General features: G+C 36.2%; 1 protein-coding gene across 1 annotated transcript in view; it reads left to right on the top strand.

Annotated features, from left to right (window-relative positions):
• Spef2 (sperm flagellar 2) overlaps nt 1-24,522 on the top strand; it is a 159,839-nt gene that overhangs the window by 66,363 nt on the left and 68,954 nt on the right. Inside the window, exons 11-18 of the mRNA XM_027401298.2 lie at nt 8,009-8,228; nt 8,865-9,016; nt 10,660-10,717; nt 11,998-12,050; nt 13,345-13,448; nt 17,278-17,534; nt 22,812-22,920; nt 24,164-24,321. Of these exons, the coding sequence (XP_027257099.1) occupies nt 8,009-8,228; nt 8,865-9,016; nt 10,660-10,717; nt 11,998-12,050; nt 13,345-13,448; nt 17,278-17,534; nt 22,812-22,920; nt 24,164-24,321 (1,111 nt within the window). The remainder of the gene's footprint in view (nt 1-8,008; nt 8,229-8,864; nt 9,017-10,659; nt 10,718-11,997; nt 12,051-13,344; nt 13,449-17,277; nt 17,535-22,811; nt 22,921-24,163; nt 24,322-24,522) is intronic.

Here is a 24,522-nt window from a genome sequence, read left to right as displayed (position 1 = left end):
ATCCATTTACCTGCAAAGCTCATGATTTTTTTTTTTTTACAGTTGAAAAGTATTCTATAGTGTATATGGACCACATTATCTATTTGTCAGTTGTATGACTTTTAGGTCATTTCCATTTCCTGGCTACTGTGAACAGAGCAGCAATGTACCTGGCTGAGCAAATATCTGTGGAGTCGGATGTCGAGTCCTGTGGGTATATACTGAGGAGTGGTGCAGGTGGGTCACATACTAGACTTATTTTTGGCATTTTTGAGAATTATCTACACCAGCTTCCACAGTGGCTGCATCAGTCTGCAATTCCACCTATTGAATTCCACGTAAATGAGCCCTATTACATACCCCTACCCCCATCATTTGTTGATAGTTGTTCCTTTGGTCTTTGCCATTCTAATTGGGGTAAAATGAAATCTCCTAGTTGTTTTGATTTGCATTTCTCTAATTGCTAGGGATGATGAACAATTTTTGAGATATTTCTTAGCCCCCTCCCTCTTTTTTCCTTCTTTTGATCACTCTATATTCAGGTTTCAGGCCCATTTTTGAAAGGGCAATTTTTAATTACTTTTTTTTACTTATTTACATATTCTGGATATTAATCCTCTGTCAGATGTATAGCTGGGAAACATTCTCTCCCATTCTCTGGGCTCCCTCTTCCCCTATTTGTTTTTTTTTTTTTATTTTCTTTAGCTATGGAGAAACATTTAAGTTTCATGTAGTCCCACTTGGCCTTAATTCTTAAGCAAGTGGAGTCTTATTCAGGAAGACCTTTCCTGCACCTGTATCATGTAGAGCACTACCTACTTCTAGTAGTTTTAGTGTTTCAAGTTTCAGGTTCAGGGCTTTGATCCATTTGGAGTTCGCTTTTGTGCAACGTGATGGATATGAGTCAAATTTTGTTCTGCATGTGCGCATCTAGTTTTACCAGAGCATTTGTTGAAGATGCTTTCTTTTTCCAGCGTATGTTTTTGACATATTGTCAAATATTAAATGAGTAAAGTCACATGTGTTCATGTGTGTTTATTTTGTTCCATTGTTCTCTATGTCATGTCTTGTTTTGTGTCAATACTATATTGTTTTATTGCTATGACTATGTAATATAGTTCAATATCTGTAATTGTAATCCCTCCAGCCTTATTCTTTTTGCCCAAGATTGTTTTCATTATATGGGGTCTTTCTGGTTCCATATGAATATTGTATTTTTGTGAGTAGTAAATGGGGTTGGTGGAATGGTTATTTTCTCAATGTTAATTCTACTGACCCATGAGTATAAGACACCTTTCTATGTTTAATGTGTTTTTATCTATTTCTTCAGAGGTTTAAAATTTTCATTGTAGAGGTCCTTCACTTGCTTGGTTATGTTTATTCCTAGATATTTTATTTTCTAATAGGCTATTGTGAATGTGAGTGTGTCCATGATCTCATTCTCTGTATTTGTTGGTGGTGCACAGAAAAGCTTTTTATTTATTCAAGTTCATTTTGTAATCTGCCACATTGCTGAATGTTTATCATTTCTAGAAGTTTTCTGATAATCTGCTTCTTATAGAGGTTCTTCCTACATCAACTGATTTCATACATATTGTTGAGATACTTGCTTGCTTCTATTTATAGAAATGATGCTTTCTGGGCTTGGTCAGAGTTTGGGTGTTCTGCTATATTTGTTCATCTTATTGGAAGATTTGAACCATCTTTGTGCATAATCAAATTGCTAAACTTTAATGTCTACGCAGTAACTCATTTATTTCAGTTCACATATACATTATATTACTAATTGATTGATTCTCAATCAATCAATATTCAGAGGTTATCTGCCCTTCATTGGTCTATTTTCCAACACAGTTTAACTTTTATTGTGTTTGATATTATTTAGGTATTTTTAAATTTTGAATAAAAATTATTAAGTTAATATGTGGGTCACAGCCAGTATTTATTGTTCAAATATGGAGAAACCGAACAAAATAAAAATTGAATAAAATGCAAGACAGTACTATAGGAAATAATGTACATCACATGTAATGAAGTACAAAATCTCCATAACTAGAGATTTTGTTTCTCTGCCTTATATATACCAATGTATATATAACCCTTTTAAGAAGGGTTCTGGTTAAAATATTTTGAAAGCCGCTGCCCTGAAAGATGTTCAAAATAAAGATTCCAAAACAAGCTAGGCAACCCCAGGAAGGGTTCAGACAAGAATCCCTTGGCAAGATGTGAGAGCAAAGGCTCAAAATCTGTCACTGCCTTGGAAAAAAAGCTCCCCTCGAGTGCTTTTTCTTTCTCTTTTTGTTTGTGTTTTGTTGTTTGCTTGGTTTTAGGAAATTGTTATTATATATCCCAGGTTGGACACAAACTGGAAGTAATCTTCTTGTCTCAGCCTCCCAAATACTGGGACCACAGCTGCACCTCTGTTGCCAGATCCCTCTGAATTCTTGCCTATGTACACATACAGATCAAAAAGATACAACATAGTAAATATGCACTGCTCTTGCCCAAATCACAATTTTTCATCATAAGTGTTTTAATTAATTGCCTTCCACTGGCCATTCTAGAACATGAATTCTGAATTCCTGAACAAATGGTTTCTACCATTCTTCCTATCTTAATCCAATCCTTAACCTTACTACTCTGCTGCCCATCATGGGACATGAAAGACCTAACTGAAAAAGTTATGATTTCAACATAGAAACAAGGTCACTTGAAATCTGTGGATTGCTATATGCTAGTAGTCACCCCTTAGACTACTAGTCCAGTCATTAGCTGCATTTCAGGAATCACAGACTCAGCTATTCTTCAATTCCTTCAGATTGGTTTGCCAAGAGAAAGTCTTCCAAAGTAACTCCAAAATGAAGGCAACTTAACTATTTTCCTATGGTGGAGTTGCCATGAATTGGCTATGCTCTAAATAGAGAATATACTGATTTTTTGTAATTTTTTTATTAGTCCAAATTAGGAACAAGCTTGTTTCACATGTCAATCCCTTCTCCCTCTCACTCCCCTCCCCCTACCCCCTACCCCTAACCTACCCCCCACCCCATCCACTGTAGTAAGATGTCTATTTATAAAATAAAATTACAGAATTTTGCCAAATATACAAATAGTACATTTCAAGAATGCCTAAGAAATCATCATATATAGAAAACAGGATACAAGTTGTATCTGCTGGTAAAAGCTTTTTCTGTCCTAGAGGGAAGGGATTTTTGCATGACTTTTATCTTTTCATCTGTAATTGAATTCTAAATTGACAAGAACATTCCAGCCTGGCTCTACCTGGGTCACCTCAGGCCATGCAAGTGCCGGTAAGTCTTAGTCATCTGTGAAAACAAAAACCAGATCCTCTGGACCTTTAGACTGTGACCATGATTCCACAGAAGCCACATCGGAATGCCTCTAAAAAGTGTACTGATATAACTCAATGTTGCGGGTTTATGGAATGTTGCACTGCTGTCAAATCAAGATTTTAGGGACTCATAATGAACTTCTCGCAAGGTCTAGATTCTGTTTATCCAACTTTATATAAACTAAATATCCATTAAAATGGTAAGGAAGAACAACCTTCCCAGTTTTGATTCAGGAGTTTCAAGAAAAAAATAACCACACACATACACATATACATATAACTTCATTTTTCATCAGTGGCTGTTACTATAAAAGAAGGTAAATAATCTGTTAAGAAAGCATGCAACCTTAACAGCGGCAGCAGCCAATAACCCTGGCCACATTATATTCAAGGATGCAATCTACAGGAAGTGGCTCTACATCTTGCTTTTGAACTATGAACATCAGCCCATAAAGCAGATGCTATTTTTAAATGCTCACCATGACTCTTAAAATTCCAAGGATTCAAAAACATCAGCCCACAGGAAGTCTAAAGGATATGTCTGACTGAAAACAATTAGAAAAAAGAAGTCTGGGTAAACTATCTTAAGTTTCAACAACACAATCCAAAGATGCCTGTGAGCTCTTTGAATCCATGATGCACAGCTGAGTGGTAGGTCCGCATATTGTGTGAAGATGGTAAGGATAGTATGTGTTGACTATGAGCCCAGAGATTCAGAACCAGGCTCAGGAAAGCTGAGTGTAGGTCAATTATAAAAACTGTACTAGTGAACTAGTTACATCTTTTTACCAAGAGAAGCGACTGTTTATTGTTATAGTTTTAGGATCTGTTTTTCAGTAGACTTGAAATGACAAGGAGAGGTTGGGTCTTGAGTCTTGCACATACATCTCAAAAATACATACTTATTGAAGTTATGTAGGCCCTATAAGAATCATAAAGACATTTTAAGCAATTCCATATGCATCTGATAGATTAATAAAAGTAATAATGTAGAATACACCCCCAGCCTGTTAAAGCAATTGTTTGTATCAAGTGATACTTACCTAGTTTGCCCACTGCAAGCATTAGTGTCTTGAAAATAATATCACAGTGTGTATATTTGTAAGAAGATCTGAAGGTGTGAGTTATATCTTATGGCATTACTTTAATCATATCTACATAAATAGCAAGCATGTAAAAATCAGCTAGAATTCTCTGGTTCTCCTTTATCTCTTTAGGTCATTGTAAAGTTTTCATCTTTAGTCGTAATTTCCCCTTTCCATTTTTCTGATCTCCTTTTCACTCATTAAATATTTGTTCCCCTTTCCTTGGTCTTTGTGGAGAAGCTGTCCTTCATGTGGTCCTGCCCAATGCACTCTTCCCAATCTCTCTCTGCTTATCTCCATGGGTCAGACAAGTTCTTTTTTGAGTCAGAAGATTCTGTTCTCTTCACAGTCAATGTTCTATTCCATTGTGTGTGACCATAATCTGTAACTAACCCAGTGATGTCTTAGGGCTTTATCTTGGCCCCTTTGTGAGGAAGCATACTTTCTAACTAAGGCAAGGCCGACTGGTATTTGTCCTTGTAGATAGATGATCTACTGTTAAAGGCCTCCAGCAGTGCCTGGCAACTTCTCAGGTGTTTGTCGTCAGTGCTCATATTGGCTTGTACACAGTACCATTTTATTTGATCTTTATAAAAGTCTTATAAAGATTAAACTGTGCCTTAAGGTAATGGATTAAAAATACAGAACAAAAATAAAAATACAGAAAAATTTAAAAAAAACAAAAATACAAAACATGAAAAAAAGCACAATCTTTATGGCAACATGAGATACCAAATTTGCATGTGAGACTGTTTCCCTTAGAAATGATCAAGAGTCTACACAGCTCAAAAGTTATCAGAACTTTGGCATCCAGCACTTCAACTTGTAATAAGAGGATTCATTCTTGGTTTCTTATCTGGCTACTTCCTGACTGGGCACTTTGCATACAGTTTTATGACCATTTCTCTACTTAGATGTGTAAGAAGTTCTGGTGTAGATAAACAGAAGCATGCAACCATGCAAAATATGAACAATGGTGCAGCATTTAAATCTGGAGAGTGCACTGGACTAGTAAAACCAAAGTTATTAAATTAAAATAATTGTTCTTTTTGTTTGTGTGTGTGTCACTTGGAATTGAGCTTAGGACCTCATACATGCTAAGCAATGCTCAGTTTTTAACCTATGCCCCAGCCCTAAAGGAAAAATAATTCTTAAGAGTAAAATGTTATTTGTATAGAAGTGAAAAAAGACAATTTTTAACATTATAGATTTATCTCTTTGAATTTTAAAGACAAGCCTTAGGAAAACTTTGCTTCAGGGATAAGTTTTATTTGCTTCAAGGATTTCTTTATCTCTAGTGTTGTCATGTGAGGAATTCTGGCAAAAGACCGAGCACATGACCCACAGCACTTATCAAACTTGACAACGTGTTTTCTGAAAAGCATTTCTTGTCAGATACAATATATTAAAAACACTTATAGAAGAAAAGTCAAGAACATAGAAAAATGTTTGCTTACTCATGACTAAAGTTTTAGAAGTACTGCCAAAGTGACCTAAGGAATAAAGAAATACATGATCAATATATTTTTTTTCTTACTTAACAATGTTTAGGAAGCAGTTAGCGAGGTGAGGAAATCAGTCCCAGCACCCATGCTGGGTGGCTCACAGCCAAGTGTAACTACAGCTCTGAGTTCCAGTACCCTATTCTGTCCTCCATTGGAACCATGCTCATATGACATACACACAGTGCACAAATGAATAAAAATTAAAAATAAATCTGAAAATATATACTTAGGATAACAGCTCCAAGAATAGGCAGAAGCTGTAATTTTGAAATTGTTATTGATGAAGGATTAATAATGTAAGATAAAGAATTGTTTTTAATGTCCAAATGTGCCATTAGTTTGTGGAGTGATTACTACTCAACAATACATCAATCATGAGGCTAAGATGAAAACTAGTACTTAAATTTGGGATTCAATTTGGCCAATGCTTTTTTAAAAATGCATAGTTCCTAAGCATCTCCAGAAAATAGGAAACCTGAATCAAACCATACACTTATAGTCAAGTTAAACATACTTACTCTTCTTTTGGAAAAATACAAACTGTCTTATTAGGACAAGACAGACAATTCAGACTCAGACAACTTGGTTTGTATTTCCTAAGAAAATGTAATGTTTGCTTGCTTTCTGGTTTTATGAGAACAGCATGCTGAGAGGGTTCCTGCTTTTCCCCAGTGGCTGGCTCCCCTTTTGTTCTTCTCAGCAGTGTGATTTGGACTGAGACAACTAAGTTAACTTGGTTGGGACAAGTAAAATAACCAAAGTGCTTATAAAACTGACCATCTTTAAATTTAAAAAGCAGTACATTTTGAAATTCAGACTTTTTGACATTCAGGTAGGGTGCCTAGTTTGACATATCTGAACCACTGAATCAACACATTCAAATGTTAAAAGTTAAGAGAGTTTGAGATGTAGATGATATATACTAATTCCACATAATAAGATAAACCACAAACAAAATGTGTATATTGTGGTGTATCTTATAATTATTTGGAACATTTTGCTATCGTGTGCACGGCTTTTACAAAACATTTTCAGTGTGACTGGCTGTGTGTGTGTGTGTGTGTGTGTGTAAGGTTAGGAATAACCTTAACAAATGCATTGGAGAACTTTTCGTCTTATTATTCTAGATTTTCAACAATAAATTCCTTTTCACTTAAGAAAATAAAGTGTATTTATTAAACTGTTACTGTCTTATTAGACAGACAGAGTTCTCTGACAACTTTAATAATTTCAAGGTTTATTTTACATAGTAGTTAATAATTTTCAAGCCTCCTTCAAGCCTGATGCTACTGTCCTTCCATTGCATTGTGACATCAATACATACTATTCTTCACCTTTGTGGCAAGCCATTAACAAGATGACTTCCAAAACTGGTGTTCTGGTATTCTGGGGAATTATTAATGAATATTATGTCATTTATTTACTTTGTAATTTAATTTCCCTTTTATGTCTATAATTTATTGTTTTTCATTTCTTTTTTGTTTGTTTGTTTGTTTTGTTTTGTTTTGTTTTTTGTTTTTCAAGACAGGGTTTCTCTGTATTGCTTTGGAGTCTGTCCTGGAACTCCCTCTATAGACCAGGCTGGCCTTGAACTCACAGAGATCTGCCTTCCTCTGCCTTCTGAGTGAGGGGATTAAAGGCATGCGCCACCAACACCCAGCTTGCTTTTTCATTTCTTATAATTAATTTAAAATTACTTTCGTTCCTTCTGCTAATATTTAATTAATGTACCTTCTGTTTTAGTTTCAAAAAAGATGTTTTAAACTAACTTAATATAAAATAGATTAATTCTTTTCAGATAACTCAAAATATCTACTTCTAATGTTTTGTGTAGAGAGTTCATTTAATATCCTGTAATATGCAGTATAGTTAATTATAATATTGGCTAGTCTCTACTTGTTACAATTTGAGTTCACTTTTTAAAAAGTTTTATTGAGAATGGATTCTTCTGTCACAGAATACATCCCAATCACAGTTCCCCCTCTCTCCACACTCTGCCCCCACCTCCATTTTAATATTTAAATGCCATTTGCTTCAAGTATGCTTTCTGAGAACAATTTTATATTATTTGACTGTTACTTTTGCAGAACCTGGTTGGAGAGTGGGCCTTACCAGAAGACATGGCTGGCAGTACACTGCCCTCCAACAATTACATATTAGGCCATGTGCTTCAAAGGTTAATTGAGAAATCTATCCCCTCTCAAGATGTTACAGCAGAAACTGAACTGCCGTCATATGCCTTAAAGGGATGCTTACTGGGGAAAACACTCAGTGGAAAAACTACTGTTCTAAAGTGTCTACAAAAAGGTGTTTCCTTTCTTTCTCTTTTCCTTAGTAGATTCTGTTTATACTGACTGTAACTACAACTGTCTATGTCCTTAAGATTCATACCAGAGACTCCATTTAGAGACTACCTCTCATCAAAATTTTATAGTAGTAAAATCATGTGACTGATTTTCCATATACAAGATTGAGGTACTGGTACATGCTCTAATGTTCAATCTTGGCAACATTATGCTAAGTAATAGAAACCAGACAAGGAGTGTGACATAAGTTTAACTTATGTGAAGTAGTTCAAAATAGACAAATCCATGAAGATAGAAAATGATTCATGTTTTCATGGACTGGTTAATAGGTGTGCTAGTATAATAGATGGGGATTTACTTTAGTGGTGATAAAAAATTCCTGGAACAAGGTAATTGTGATGGTCACCCAGTTAGTGTATTTCTCAGTACCACTGAGTTGCACCCTTTCAACTAGCTAAAGTGATTTATTTTATGTAATGTGAATTTTCTTACAAGGGAAAAATAGGTTAATCCAAGGGACAACTTTAGGGAGAACAGGGTTAGAGTGCTAAAGTAGAATACAAATGCAATAGTGCTAATTCTCAGAAGGAAAAGATACTTATAAAATTGTTATTTTTTTTTTTTTTTTGTACTTTAGACTTTCCTATTCGGGTACTTTCTATTGATGTTCTTGTCCAGGAAGCAATCCGGGCATTTCATGACAATGAGCAAGCCAGTGGGGCAAAACCAATTCGGAAAGAACATAAAGGAGAGCCTCTACTGGACCCAAAAGAATTTATCAAAAAACAGGCAAGTGTGATTTCAGTTTTCTTCAGCTGGTACATTACAGACAAGGATCAGGATAGAACCCAAAGATCATTCAGTAAAGGTCCAAAGAGTGAATAGTTTAGGTTCTACAGACCATGACGCAAAAGAGAGGGTATTGTCCTCGTAACTCTACCCCATCAAATTGAGTTTCCTGGGTGGACCATTCAGAGAGGTGAGCCCATTTGAGTTTTGTGGCCAAAAGATAAAGATGCTATCCAGAGGCAAGATCTGAGCTGCTGATCAACTGGGGTTTTTAGAGGATTGGAATATTATATATATAATATATATATATATATATATATATATATGGAATAGCAGTTGTTAGGGGAGTGGCCTACATCTGCATCTAAGATCATCTTCTCCTATACTGGCATTCTACAACTCAGTCTCAGGAAGTTGAGAACAATGGTTAGAGACTACAGTTTGCCTTTGGCAGTGGATCAGACAGGTGCTGGACCTCGAAAAGGTTAAGGGTAGAATAGGACACATGGCTTGGTCTCTAGGCTCACAATATAAGGCTGCTTGGACACTGTTCAGGAATCATGTGAAAACAGCTAGTTGGATCAATGTCCACAGCCAGAGTATACCAACTCATGATATATTTCAGTTGGACTTCAGGTGGGGGCAGAACTCCAAGTGTCTTCAATTGATCACATTTTCTTTTCTTTTCTTTTATTTGTGGTCTTTTCAAGACAGGGTTTCTCTGTGTAGCTTTGGAGCCTATCCTGGCACTTGCTCTGGAGACCAGGCTGGCCTTGAACTCACATAGATCCACCTGCCTCTGCCTCCCGAGTGCTGGGATTAAAGGCGTACACCACCAACGCCAGGCTCAATTGATCACATTTTCATTATTTAAATTGACATTGCTATTTATTACATTATTTCATAAAAATATAATCCGACATGCTGTGGGTTAGAAAAGTATTATGTGACTTTAAGTTTCACTGCCATGTTTCAGCTCTCATTTTTTTCTAGAGACAGTAGTAGAGATCCTATGTATGTATTAGTTTTCTCAAGGTCAGAGGCCTTGTTATTGTGGAAGCCTATGTTATTGAATCTTAGATATGAAGTTCACTACTATTTTTCTTACCTCACATTGTCTCTGCCATTGAATCAATTAACAAAAAATTCTATTCTCAATGATTTTTGTTCACAGGACCAATACTAGTAAATCATGAGTTATGAAAATTTGTTTCACTGTATGGTTCTTTCTTCTATCACATTATGACAAACATTCATTTTAATCAACATAATAATGGATAATACACATTTTTTCTCTTATTTATTTATGGCCATGACTGACAGCTTTAGGATTATTCTTTTAATTTTTTTCTACAAACTGAACATTTCCCCTGTTCTTTTTTAATTTCCAAAATAGTAGTCTTTATTTTACATAGAAATAGAAAGCCATTGAAAGATTATATACCACCAGTAACTCTGTGTCTCTACAAATTCAATACTCACCAAATCATCATTTAGGATAGAAATTTCAACACTGTTGAATATCATTAATGTAGATTAAAGTTTGCTGTCAAACACTAACTGAAAGAAATGAAATGGAAATGGGATGAAAACATGACCATATTAAAACTCTGTTTGCTTTTTTTTTTTTTTTTTAGCCACAGGATAAAAATACGGTATCAGTTTCTACAGTTTCAGGGAATGCAACATCCCCAAAAGAAGGTAAAACTATATAGCTAGTAAGTAATGTGTCAAAACAAGTCACCCATCATTTATATTGCAGCATGATAAAAAGAGATACAGAAACAGTAAGAATGCATGTATGAGACCACAAACATGATTTCAGGGAAAGAAAAGATGAAAAATGGATAATTGAAGTTATCTCTGTGTGGTTATTGACACAATTGCAAGGTAGTCATTACCTACATTTGAGGATAAAGGTGAGGTTAAAGTGAATATGTTCACCCTCTTCCTTAAAGTAGTTGCTCACTTTCGCCTTTATGAAAGCAACCAGGAAGCCCAAGTTCACTCAACTCGTTCTTGGCATCTTGATTTCTTGGTTTTATTTATTTATTTATTTATTTACTATTTATTTATTTATTTTTACTTTTCACCTATTCAAGTGTGAGTGAGAGAGTAATATCAGAGCTCTGTGCATGGAGGAAAACTTGAGTCTGTTCTCTTCTGGTGCTCACTCTTCAACAATAGCAATAGAACTGAGTTTACTGACCCCCAACTACAAGGTATCCCTTTGGGAATCCAAGCTAATTCCTTCAGATTATTTGTATAATCACTAAAGGAAAACATTTTAAATATTGAATGACTTCTCCATGTGTGCTAGTGAAGCATTTAGAATATTTCAATTTGTCTATATTTTATTATGAAGCTCAGATCCTCTTGCATGACCACTGCTATCTACTGTCACCATAGAATCAGGCACAGATTCGCAATAATCGTGCAATTTTTTTTCTGAGGTGGCCTTTCCATTTCTTTTGACTGACACTCTCAGCTTCATTTTTCCTGTTATTTTGTATCTTACTAGATTATGACTTTTCACTATAGATATATTCTAAAAACAACCTTTCCATTTAATGTAACAAGAGCCCATTCTAATTTCTAAATGTTTCTAAAATGTTTGTTATCCATAATTTCACAATCCAGGAAAATATAAATGTAGAGAATTAACATTTTGATTAATTTTTTTGGAGAAAGCTTCTTTGTTTACCAAAGAAGAAACTGAAGTTATATATTTTAAATTTGTTATGAGCTCAGTCAGACCATGCCAGGAAGGAAGCGGGAAGCATCAAGCCATACAGTGGCCAGGATCTGCAATGTTGTGGACTGAAAGTAAAAGCCCTGCTGCAGTGCCCGCATTGTACCCTTGCTCAGTGTATCAGACGTGGCTGAGTCTAATGCCCTTGTTCATTAGAGAGGGCCAAGGGATAGCATGGTTTTTAAATGTAAATGCTGTCACCTTGTCTTTACTACCTTCTTCTTAATAGATGACAAGATTAATGATGTTGAAGATATCCAACCGAGTGATAGTTTTTTAAATGTAAGTATTATAATCTAATTTTGCCTACTCATATATTAGAATGTGTCCCAGTTTGCATTCTTTTGAAAAATGGTCAGGTGGTAGGAACTAGCAATGCTCTTCTATATGATTTTTAAATTATGTTTGATAGAAGAGTGATTAGTAATAATAACTCCATTCATTTGAAATATGAATCAGCAGAAAGGCTGGGCTCATTTCTGTAGTTATAATTACTGATTTGTGAAAGCATCTAAACCCATATTCAGTTCAGTTCAAAAGAACATGCTCTTCCCTATATACTGTGTTACTTGGACGTATCAATAAAAAATAAAAGATAGCATTCTCTGCTTTTATGGAGTTCATATTCTCATAGAGGTGGGCAGGCAATCAGCCATAAACAATACTAGATGAATTGAAGAGCATGGTGAAATATGATCAGGTTCAGGAAAAATTGAAAGGTAGACAGCAGCATTTGGGGTAGGGGAAGGAGAGAGTGTGCTGTATTAAATTCAGGTAGGCCTGCTGGAGAAAGCAAGATTTAGGCAGCTTGAAAGAGGTAAGAGAATGAGTTAACTGGACTTAGGAAGCCTCTCCAGCAACATGAATGCGTAGATAGTCACAGGGTGACCAACATTCTCAACAAAGGCCGGGATCAGAAAGATGGTTAGAGATATGATTCTGGTCTATCAGAGCCTGAGGAGTACTTACGGTGACATATGTCACTAGAGTACTTTACTTGCGTTGGATGGTTTTGAGTAAGCCTAGAGTCTCATTTGATATAAAACCCTGAGTGAAGAGCCGGTTCTGGGGAAGCCCCCGTTCAGTGACATTACACAACTTGTACAGAATTAACCCCCTATAAAATTTATATGAATTATGAACAAAACCAAAAAGTTAATCACTAGAGTGAACTTGTGACAGAAAAAGACAGGGCAATCATCAAGGCAGGAGAAAAAAAGGAACTGAAAATCTGGAATTTGGTCACCAAAAGATAGCCTTATGGGTGTGTGTCTTTCCAGAGGGCATTCTCCCACAGATAGGACTGATTAGAGCAGAATCGTCATGATTGAAAGTGTGAGAAGATGAAATTTGGCATGCCAGGGCAACTAAAAACTAGAGGAGGAAATCTTAGAGTGAAAGGAACTCAAAATAAGATGCTTCAAAATTGGTACAGATTTTCCTTGAATACTTCCCTGGCTCCAGAAGCGTGGTAGGCCCTCAGTATCTCCATTACCAAGCATGGTTACTGAACTGTTTTAACTCCAGACATCTTTTCAGTCAGCTCTCTCCCACCTGTCTTCATTTCCTTCCACAGCTGAGTTTGCGAGCTCAACTTGGTGCAAAATCAGATTGGCTGCTTAAAAAAGGAAAAAGTATTCCAGACATACTGATGGTTAACATCCTGGTAAATGCGATTAAGTATGTATTGCAGTTTCCTCTCTCATACCTATTTAATATTACTTTTTCCTATATGTAGAGGTGTATGTGTTTGTGTGACATATGTGCTTTTGTGGATGTGTGTGAGAGTGTCCATGCAAATGGTACAGAAGCCTAAGACTGACATCAGAATTGTGTTGCAAGAATTCTAGTTGGCCATAATAATAAAAACCCAGAGACAGATATTGGGTTAAACCTGAAGATCAGAGAAGCAAATCAGCCAGGGACTAGAGAGTTCTCACCTCTACCATGCTCAGACCAAACGGATGGTCCCTGAACCTCAGATTGCATCTCCAGACTGCACTGCTTTCCACCAAACCTTAGACTGCAATGAGACTCACACTGCTCCTCCCACCCCCCACAAACACACATTTTATTCCTCTCTAGCACTGGGATTAAAGGTGTGGGATTCTAAGGGCTAAGATCACCTTTTGTGAGCTCTGTTTCTATTTTAGGCTGGACCAACTTTGTGCAGCTCAGTATATCCTTGAATTCACAGAGATCCATCTGCCTCTGTCTCCAGAGTGCTGGGATTAAAGGTGTGTGCCACCACTGCCTGGCCTCTATGGCTAACTAGTGTGGCTGCTAGCACTAAAGATATATACCATCACTGCCTGGCCTCTATGGTTGTGGCTAGCTTTGTATTCTCATCTTTAGGCAAGATTTATTTGTTAGATCATAAACAAAGTATCACCACAGAACTGTCTCATCTTTCTTTCCTTATCCTTTGAATGATAGTCTCACTCAAATCCTGTTCTGTACATAAAAGCCAGTCTCCTTAGCCAGCCTACATGGAGATCCCTTGTCTCCAACTTCTGAGGATAGAGTTAGGGTATGATGTGTCATCTCCGCCCCCCATCCAGCCAGCTTTTACACAAGTTTGGAGAATCTGAGCTCCAGTTGCCATGATTGCATGACAAACACTTTAACTGATGAAATATCTCCCTGTCTCATTTCCCATATTGTGAAGATAAATAAAAAATAATATAGAGATGCAATTTTGCACTATTCAAAGATTTCTAATATCCAAATTTACCCCTAAGATAAAGGGAAAATACATAGATCAACATGCCTGTATCTGTCTTATCTCTGACCAACCTTGACTTCTACCTGAGGTAAGCACAGGTCATAATATCTTTGGGGAATTCAAGGAAATTGGGCAATTAGGTAAGCCAAAGGACAAGTTGTGAGAAAAAAGGATCCCAAATGAATGGACACAGGTTTCTGCACTTGCTTATGTTATGCTTCAGGAAGAGGGCAGGAACAGAGTCCAGGAATTCAGAAGCTAAACAACATTAGGGCAAAAGGCAATGGCTCACATGCTAGTCAAAGCATATGTGTGTGACACGGAGAGGGTGAGTGACAGGGGAGAAAGGGAAAAGTTCAAAGAGCCTACACTTTGTAATGCCTATGTCCTCCTTTCTATAGAGAAAAGACTCCCTTCAATCTTGCTTTGTTTTACACGTATATTACAAGAGGCAGCTGGTCTGTGTAATAAGGGAAAGAATCCACATAGGACAGAAAAAAAAAAAGAGTAAAAAGCTCGGTTGAAAGAACTGGATGGTAATAATGGAATTGCTTAGCTGTGGTGTGTGGGGGGAAACATTATAGCACAAGAGGAAGGAGGGTTTATGGAATTTTTACTACCCATCTGGGACGGATTCCTCCATATTGTTGTCTTAAAAGACTGCTTTAAAGATGTAAGCTGCTTCTCACTCACGTATCTAGCATCTGGAACTCAAGGCTGCCACCCTCAGAGCTAGAGGGGTTCTTATCCCTGCATTTCTGAGAACTGACATAAAGTATACTTTACCACAGGGCTCTTTGTTCATAGAGCAAATGAATATGCAAAGCATCCATTGGTCCTCCACTTCAGGGTCAGTGGGTCTCGAGGATCCACACTCCACAACAGAATCACCCTCTTACCACAGAACACCATTTCCATTTCCTCTAAGACACCTCTGGAGGACTGTCATTAGCTTACAATCTTTTTGTCTAGTCCAATGAGCAAAGAAACATTAGATGTTCTAGTTACATAGCCTTGTCTGGGTAGTGATGTAACAAAACCTAAAGCCAGGCCCCATGACTCCTGGATGTCTCCTGTAGCATTGAAGGGTGTGGCTCTGAGTTCTGCCTCTGTCTGTTGTGGCTTCTGAGATGGCAGATCTCAGAAAAGGTCAAACATTTTAAAGGAACTCTCTTCTCTGTCTTAGATAAATGGATTAGTAAGTCCAATTTATGCAGAATGCTTGCTCTCTCTCTCTCTCTCTCTCTCTCTCTCTCTCTCTCTCTCTTTCTCTCTCTCTCTAAGTCATGAAAGTAAAATGCACTTTCTTCCTGCTTACCATATAACCTAGTGGAAGACATAAAGGCAGGTACCAGTAATTAAATCTTTTCTTAAACTTAGTCCCTGCTTCTCCCTGCCACACTGTCTGAACCAGTGCATGTTTACACCAAAAGACAGAAACTTCTGAAAAGATGATTCTGTTGACTAAAATGAGAGCTAGTGTAGCAATAAATAAAGTCATACCTTTAAAATATGAGAAAAATTCAATTTTGCATAATCTGAAGGTATAACATAACAAAGTTGATAATTAAGTCCTTTTCATATAGTTTGTAATTGTCTATCAAAGACAATGTGATGAGAGAAAACAAAACTTAAGATCTGCCCTTAAACTTGAAACAAGCTTGTTCCCTAACCAGAACTAATAAATAAATTTAAATAAATAAATAAATAAATAAAGATCTGCCCTTAATATTTCAGAAATTTATAACACAATTTTGTTAATATAATTTTTAAAAAATAACTTTTAATTTTTATGTCAAGATGCATTTAATCATAGGGTGAAATTAGTAAGAGAATAAGGAGTTAAGATCAGCCTGTTGTAGGAGTAGTGAGGACAGCCCTCCAGGTTGACGATGAGAGTGTTCAGCATAGGCTAAGATATGTATCAGATTTATTAAATATTGAAAACAGAGTTTCTCTCCAGCCTGGTCCTGTAGCTGTTTAGTCCCAAATAAATACACAGAGGCTATATTAATTATAAACTATTTGGCCAATGGCTCAGGCTTCTTATTTGCTAGCTCTCTCTCTTAATTATTAACCCATAACTACTAATCTATGTATTTCCACACGACCTTATCTTACTAGAGAGCGCTCCAGCGTCCTGCCTCCCCAGTAGCTACTTGGTGTCTCTCTTGCAATTCCCGCTCTGCCTTTCCTCTTCTGGTCTCCTTAACATCTGGTAGCCCCGCCTATACTTTCTGCCTGGCTACGTCCTGCCTGTCCATTGGCTAAAACAGCTTTATTTATCAACCAATAGGAGAAACATATATACGCAGCATACCGAAGGACCTCCCCACCAAAATATGTCATTTCTGTTATCTATACAAACCCTCAATGAGATACTTTATAGTACCCCATTGTATAGATGAGTAACATGAGGTACAGAAGAAGTGCAGCCTACTGTGAGCATAAAGTAAATAATGCCACGTGTATTCACATAATAGTGAGGATATCTGCCTGTAATCATTTGAACAGTGGGAGTCTAGAAGTTTGGGAGAAAGAAGTCATGGTCATTTAAAGACAATGTGTAGGCTTCTCAAATAGATTAGGAGGACAGCAGGGACCCGCCAAAGGATTTTAAACAAGTCAGCGACAGAACACATTGCAAAGTCTAATAGTTTAGCTATAAAATCCTGAAATTCATGCAATAGGATGCATGAAGATAAAGGCACTCATTGTATTACTAACCTCTGTAAAGTAACAATGTGTATCAACATGCTAATGTATTGTGCTGTTTGAATTTAGTGGGATGCCTGTGAACCAAAGCTGGGTTCTTGATGGGTTTCCAATGACGTTAAATCAAGCTCAGCTCCTGGAAGAAGCACTGACAGGCCACCAAAGAAAACCCACAGAGGCAGAGAGAAAGAAAACATTCATGCCCACACTGTCCTTGGGCGCTACACCTTCCAAAGAAACCACTCCCCTCCCATCTGCATTTGATTTTGTCGTACTACTAGACATTTCAGACAATTCATCACTGGATCGCATGAATAATATCATAGGTAAGCTGAACGCTTCGATTTTAGACTTTTACACTTTTTCAGAATTACAAGTGCTTTTAAAATTTGTTTGACTACATTTTTTTCTTTTCTTTCTGTTTATTTGTTTTTGTTTCCTTTTTTAAGAGAACAGGAAGTTGGGTGGGTAGGAAGGTGAACAGGATATGAGAGGACTTGTGGGGAGGGGAAAAGCATGATCAGAATATACTAGATGAAAAATAAATAAAAAATTCTTCTTAAAGTGAATATTTCCATTTAAAAGTGTGAGGAAGAATCCATTTAGTTGAGTGTCCAAAGAATTAGCCAACTGAGGTCATCGTTCCTTATTTTAACTGTCAGTATTGAGTATTATCCAAACTTGAGTCTAAGGGAGAATTCTAGGCCAACTATAAGCATTTTCGCTGAACCTTCCCATCAAATTGACAGCTCTCCATGCCAAAGTTTCCTCCTTGAGATTCCTGCATGTGGAGAAACAATTTGTAGCCAGCTGGTACCATAATGATGTTGACAAAGCTAAATCTATGCTGTATGTGAGGATCTGGCAACATCCTTTCTTGGGTTTAGTCCTAACTCTAAGGAGCAGGAAGCAAGGGCTTGAAGTCTTCGTATGGTGAAGTTGAATATTATTGTCAAGACTCATGATTTATTTGACTTCTTATCATCAAAGTGAAAATATTATTTTTGCTGTATATTAAATATTTACCAGGATAAAAGTACATATTCTTAACCTTTAGTTTCCCACTTACAAGGTACTTGAGATACTTATTATGTTTTGGTTGCTTTTTTAAAAATTTATTTCACTATCCACTTTTTCTTTCCTGAGGTAAGGTCTCATTTTACTGCTTAGGCTGGTTTTAAATTCATAGACTCAATGATCCTCTCACCTCAGCCTTCTTAAATCTCAATTTCCCACCCTATGTAATGAATAAGAGTATCGTATTACCATGGATATTTAAAGAAATTGGACTTACACATAGCATTGGTGTGGTATGTAGTCAATGTCAGGAAAGTTTGTAGAAGGCTTTGACATGAATGAAAGATGACTGAGTGTCTTTTCAGTAGAGTCCTTCGTATTTTCTCCTAGATGTTTTGGGACAACTGATTCTATCATGACCCATGTCTTTGACTTAACTATTCTGTAAATCAATGAAAATTCCTTCTTTTTATAGTCAGCCTTGTGAATTTTCTTCAATTGAGATGAAAATTTACACTATCAAAAATCACTGCAAATATATTTCTCTGTAGATAGTAACCAGTCCTTTCAGCTATTAATATCTATTCCTCCATTGTCAATTGCTTATAAGGGCATGTACTTTTTCTTTTGAACTGATCATAACACATTAGCAGTCCTCTTATTGATACATTGAATGATTTCTGAAACATGGTTCATTTCATGAATCTGTTTCAGATTTGTTTTTAATTATGTTTTACCAAATGATACCATTAACCATTCTTTTGTTAAATATGTCACTACTAATACAGTAATAATAAGCTCTTTATCTGCCATGTGTCTTTGTAACGCATGCCATTCCTTGCTTATTTGGCAATGGGGATTTAAAGCGTGAGTACTTGACTTCTTCAAGCTTACACTATTTCTCAGTTTGAATGTGGATAATCTGACATCTTATTTTCATTGTTTACTTAAATAAAATGGCAATGGCTAAAGATCGACAGAGAATACTACCAATCCATTGTCATTTGATAGGAGAAACAAATCCAGTACATCATGATCAACATGACTAAAAAGTGTATGTAACCAATTGCTATAAAGTATACATAGAGACCTTGAGTATAAGCTTATGACTGTCAAATGCTAAGAAGGTGTACCCATTTCCTTGGGGCTCTATGGGAAGGAAATGATTCTGTTTCAGATATACAAAGGAAATTAATAGCCAAGACATTTTCAAAAATCCATTTTGAGCTCTTACAATTTTCTGTCAAAATTGATGATGAACTACACTTCCACATCTATTAAACCTGATATTAGCATCTAACTAATTTAATTCCATAATACTAGATCCTCAGTTAACAGTCAGGCTTAAAAGTATTCTTCATTACCCCAAGAAGAATTTCTTCTTTATTAAATTCTATGTACATGGATATATTCTTCTTACTCCTCCATGCTCCTAAGTGGTCCTAATAAGAGAAGATACGTAATCTGTGAGGTTAAGATATCTTTTACTAGATAAATGCCAGCCAAACGCAAGCCAGGATGTGCCAGGGGCAGCAAGGCAGGGAGACCAGAGAGAAGGGCTCCCATGTGCTTTGTCTGTCCCTTTAAATCCTATCCTGCGTCACCCTGACATCACCTTGACCACACCCTGCTGGGTGTGGTCAGGCACACCTGTAGCCATTTTCTAGCAGGCATGGCTTGCCGTGTCCCCTACAGGTCCTAAAGCACAATATGACTTTTGTTACTACCAGGTATGTATAATACATTTCTGCACTGGAAGTTAATTGTTACAAATACTGGCGTAATGACATCTAAACCACAAAGGAATATTATGCAGTTGTTAATTATATGGTTCTTACTTAATTTGGTTAAAGTTGATCAAAGAATGAACAATTTTTAAGTGTAATTTTCATATATTAATATTTTTGCTTTATTAGAATATAAAATTTTAATGACATTAGAATATTTTACCAATTTTTCCCCTTATCAAAAGCTAGACCCTGACTATTTTGGATGAATGAAAGGCTATTCTACATTATCTTCATTCATGTATCTATTTAACATGAATTTGTGTTTACTAAGTGCCAGATACTATTCTTAGTGCTGCTATTACAAAAGCAAGCTAGTGGATCCTGCTTCCATAGACTAAGACATATATTTAGGACTAAGATGCTGTCCAATCTCCCTCCCAAAATAATAGGAGCCTGAGCCCAGGATGTTGGAACACGGATGTGGAGCCTGCTTCCAAAGACTTCAGTAGGAAATAGAGTAGGAATCTAGAGATAATAATGAGTTGGGCTTCCCAACATGGTAGACATTACTTGGTATCTGTAAATGAAATTTCAGTTCTTCGGGAACATTGATCCTAGTTCATATGCAGATGTGGCTGGTGGCTATCATCTTGACAGAACTGATAATAGAATGGTTCCAACTCTGAAAGTGACATTGGACAGCCTGGTAGAGAGAGATATTCACAGCTTGCAGATGAGCAGAAATTGTTCACCTAGAAAGCAGGAGGAAACCTAGCATGGTAGGAAGGTAGAACTGTCTATAGAAATGACAGACCTGTCTAAAAAGCACATAAGATTAAAAGTCTAGCCTCAAGCTGACATGTTTGGTTTATTCTGAAGTTTGTGAAACCACCAAATGACATCAAAGTTATGTTATAAAATTATTACTAATTTGAATTTTTTAAATTACTTTAAGACATCAAGAAGCAAAGGGAAAAGTCAGACTCAAATAATAAACTAAAGAATTTATGTACCAGTTGGGATGGAACATATAGTCAGGCAGAATACGATGACTTTATGCTTCTGACTTTGTTAATTTTCTGAATGGTGATACCATTTGCTCAAATTACATGAAAATAAACACGTAGGGTTTTCTTTGACATGTTGCTTTTGAAATGTCTATTGGACAATTAGGTGAAATAAACTTAGACATTACAAAAGCTATTGTGTTTTTTAGGTGAAACTCAAAGAGATTCATTATACTTGTTTTGTTTTAATTATTTGTGGTTTCTTATGATCAATTTATATATGTTTGTTCTAAACAGAGTTCATAATTCTAGAATGAGGCATAAATACTTCATAGTTTTATAGTATGGTATTACTAAGTAGTTTGATGTATATTTGACTTTATGGGCACCTTATTTTACTCTAATTTTTACTCCAAAGTGCTGATTTTTCTCTCTCCAAGTTTGTTATCCATGACAATCTATCCTTTTTCATCTGTATCTTTTCATATTGTTGAATCAAATTTTTTAGAGAGCGAGGTCTATGAAATAAAGGGTTTGCTAGGCTGTTACATAGTCCATCCTAAAATGAAAAATCAGTCAGTCCTTGGGCAAATTATATGAGCTATCAGGAACACGGTCTGATTGCAGCTGGAAAATGTTCCACTGGATCTAGGAAGCCAGAGTATTTTATGATGAAATAAAGAGAGAAGAGATCATGAATTGTCAACACTGAAACTTGGTAGTGACAGCAAAGAGGGGCAAGACAGTGCAACATGGACAATCATGAGACAGGAGGGAATGTTACTAATTCTTGGTTGTTTGATTCTAGAATCAGAATACAGTGCCGTCTTGGTGGCCACTTATCTTTTTTTCTTTGTAAATTTTGCTTGTTCTTTTTATTCATTTGTTATTTATTATTTTCTGTGTGTGCATATGCGTGTATGCATGTGCATATATGTGTGTGTTTGTGAGTTTATGTGCATCATATATGTGCAAATGCTCACAGAGATCAGAATAAAGCATTGGATCTTCTGGAAATAGAACTATGGGCCATTGAGTGCTACCATGTGGGTACTGGGATGACCCAGATTGTTTGCAGGAGCAATAAGTGCTCTCCAGCCCCTCAGTTGATGCTCTTAGTTAAAAGAAACTCTTCCTGTCTCTCTGAGCCTAACTTCAGACATTAGAATTTCTCACCAACACTATATCCTGAGATATCCCACATTGAAAACCCAGATTCTCTTTAGTTGGCTTCACCTTATTTTTCACTGATTTCCAAGAGAAAGTGTAAATTCTTATTCTAAAACCGCCATAAATTCTTGTGGTTGTCTGGGTTTCCCTTCACACTTGTTAAGTCAATTTTGTCTTTAAAATTTATTTGAGAATTTAAGTATATTAGTACACAGTATTCCCATCATTTCAATTCCTGCTTATACATGTACCTCCAACTCCTGTGTCCTTCTCTTCCCCTTTTAAATTCATGACTTGCTCTTCTATAATTAATACATTCATTTATGTATTTTAAAATTTTTATTCTTTGAGAATTTCAAATGTATCTACAATAAAATAATAAAATACGATTGAATCTACCCAACAATCTTCCCACCCAACTTTCCCCAGGTTTCCCCCAACACATTTCTTTCCCAACTTTTTGTGCCCTTCTTTTATTTTAATAACCATAAATACAATTAGTATTGGCCACATATGCATGAGCAAAATATATTCTATGTAAAAAAATAAACACACTAAAGTAACATTACACTAAAATATGCCTATAATCTACCTGGAATCTTGCAAAAGGGTGTTTTGACGGTAAGTAGCATCTTCATTGGTTTTGTTGATTGTCTAATTAAGTAATTTTGTACCATAGCCAAGGAAATCTCACATGAACTTTCTCATGAAAATGTTGGCCATTATGGAGCTACTGCAAGCCAAGATAACGATGGGGACCAGAACTTAAGACACCAGATACACCATAGGTCAGTTCAGTTTTTTTTTTTTTATTTGAATTAGAAACAAGATTGTTTTACATGTCAATCCCAGTTCCCTCTCCCTCCCCTCCTCTCCTACCACCCCCCAACTAAAACCCTACCAGTCACATACCCTTTTGGCTCCCCAGGGAGGGTGAGGCCTTCCATAGGGGTTCATCAGAGGCTGTCACATCCTTTAGGATAGGGCCTAGCCTCTCCCCCCGTGTGTCTTGGCTCAGGGAGTATCCCTCTATGTGTAATAGGTCAGTTTTAAACTTGGTGCCCTTTCTATACCTTTCCCTTCAATGAGGCTGACAAGTGGTGACTTTGGATTAATAAGATCTACAAAAAAAGACATATTCCCTACCTTTGAATCTTTTAAGGTAAAACAAAATAGGATTTTTTGCATTGAGTGAAATATTTATATGGAAGCTTTTGTATTTGGAGCCACAGTTGTTACAGTCTGGGGAAAGAAGCCAACCAAAAAATATTTACAAATTAACTACATGGAATTCAGCAAACACTTAGAAAATACCAATAGAGTACAGAATTTCAGAAAGTTGTGAGTCGGACTGGAAAAGTTTGTAGTAGCCCTTCTGCTATACTAAAATGAAGTTACATGGCATTCTTTGAATTGTGTGTAATTTTCCTTTGAAAAAGAAAATGCAGGCAAAATTAGGCAATTTTATGAAAGCACAAGAGATCTAAAAATAAGAAGGGAGACAGGAAGTGTAATTTGAGCTACATGAAGCTGTCTATGCCCTAGAAAGACAAAAAAGAAAAAAGAAAGCGTTTTAGTAAAGTAAATCAGTCTGCACATTTCTTCCTAAAAGATCTTTTCAGTGTGTACATCCAAGAAAAAAAAATTCTATGGCCTGAGGGCAGGGGCTAAAGTACCATTAGAAGAGCCCTTAGACTGCCTCTAGCATTAGTGAACAGGATATTGTCTTTGGTTTTATGCAGAGATCTAGCCTTACATCAGATATTTTCTGAACGAGCAGTATTTTCAAATCCTTTTAACTCATACTTCCAAACTTATAAAAATTATCCCTTGATGCCATCAGTCAAGTTCTTTAAGTTGCTCCATCACCTATATATTTCATTGAGTTGCTTTTTGGAATTGAATTCAATTAGCAGTCTACTTCTTCAACATGACTTGTCAAGTAAAACATGCTAAATGCCGTGTTTAATGTTTCTTTACACAAACATTTAAATTAGTATCACATATTCATATAATATTCTTATTTTGCAGAATTGTTGGCTTCTTGGACAACTGGCCTTTGCTAGAAGAGTGGTTTACAGAGCCACAAAATATTTTGACAAAAATAAATGCTGAAATAGATGAAGGCCATTTATGCCAGAAAGTAAAAGAAATTTTTGCTACTGAAATAGAAAATAAAAAGATCAAAGGTAATTATATGAATGTATGTATGCATGCATACATACTAAGTCATTGAGAATAACATACATTATATTTCGACAATAAGCATCTCCTTCCCCATCCTCTTCTTATGCATTTCTTACTCTGCTGTTCTTCTAGATCACTTCATTAAAACCCTTTATTTTTTCCATTCTTGTATTTTATTTTGGCATTTGACACCAGCTCCCCAG

Source organism: Cricetulus griseus, chromosome 2, assembly GCF_003668045.3.
Source record: "Cricetulus griseus strain 17A/GY chromosome 2, alternate assembly CriGri-PICRH-1.0, whole genome shotgun sequence".
NCBI classification, from domain to species: domain Eukaryota; kingdom Metazoa; phylum Chordata; class Mammalia; order Rodentia; family Cricetidae; genus Cricetulus; species Cricetulus griseus.
The sequence above is the reverse complement of the archived record's forward strand: the minus strand, read 5'-3'. Positions and strand labels throughout refer to the sequence as shown.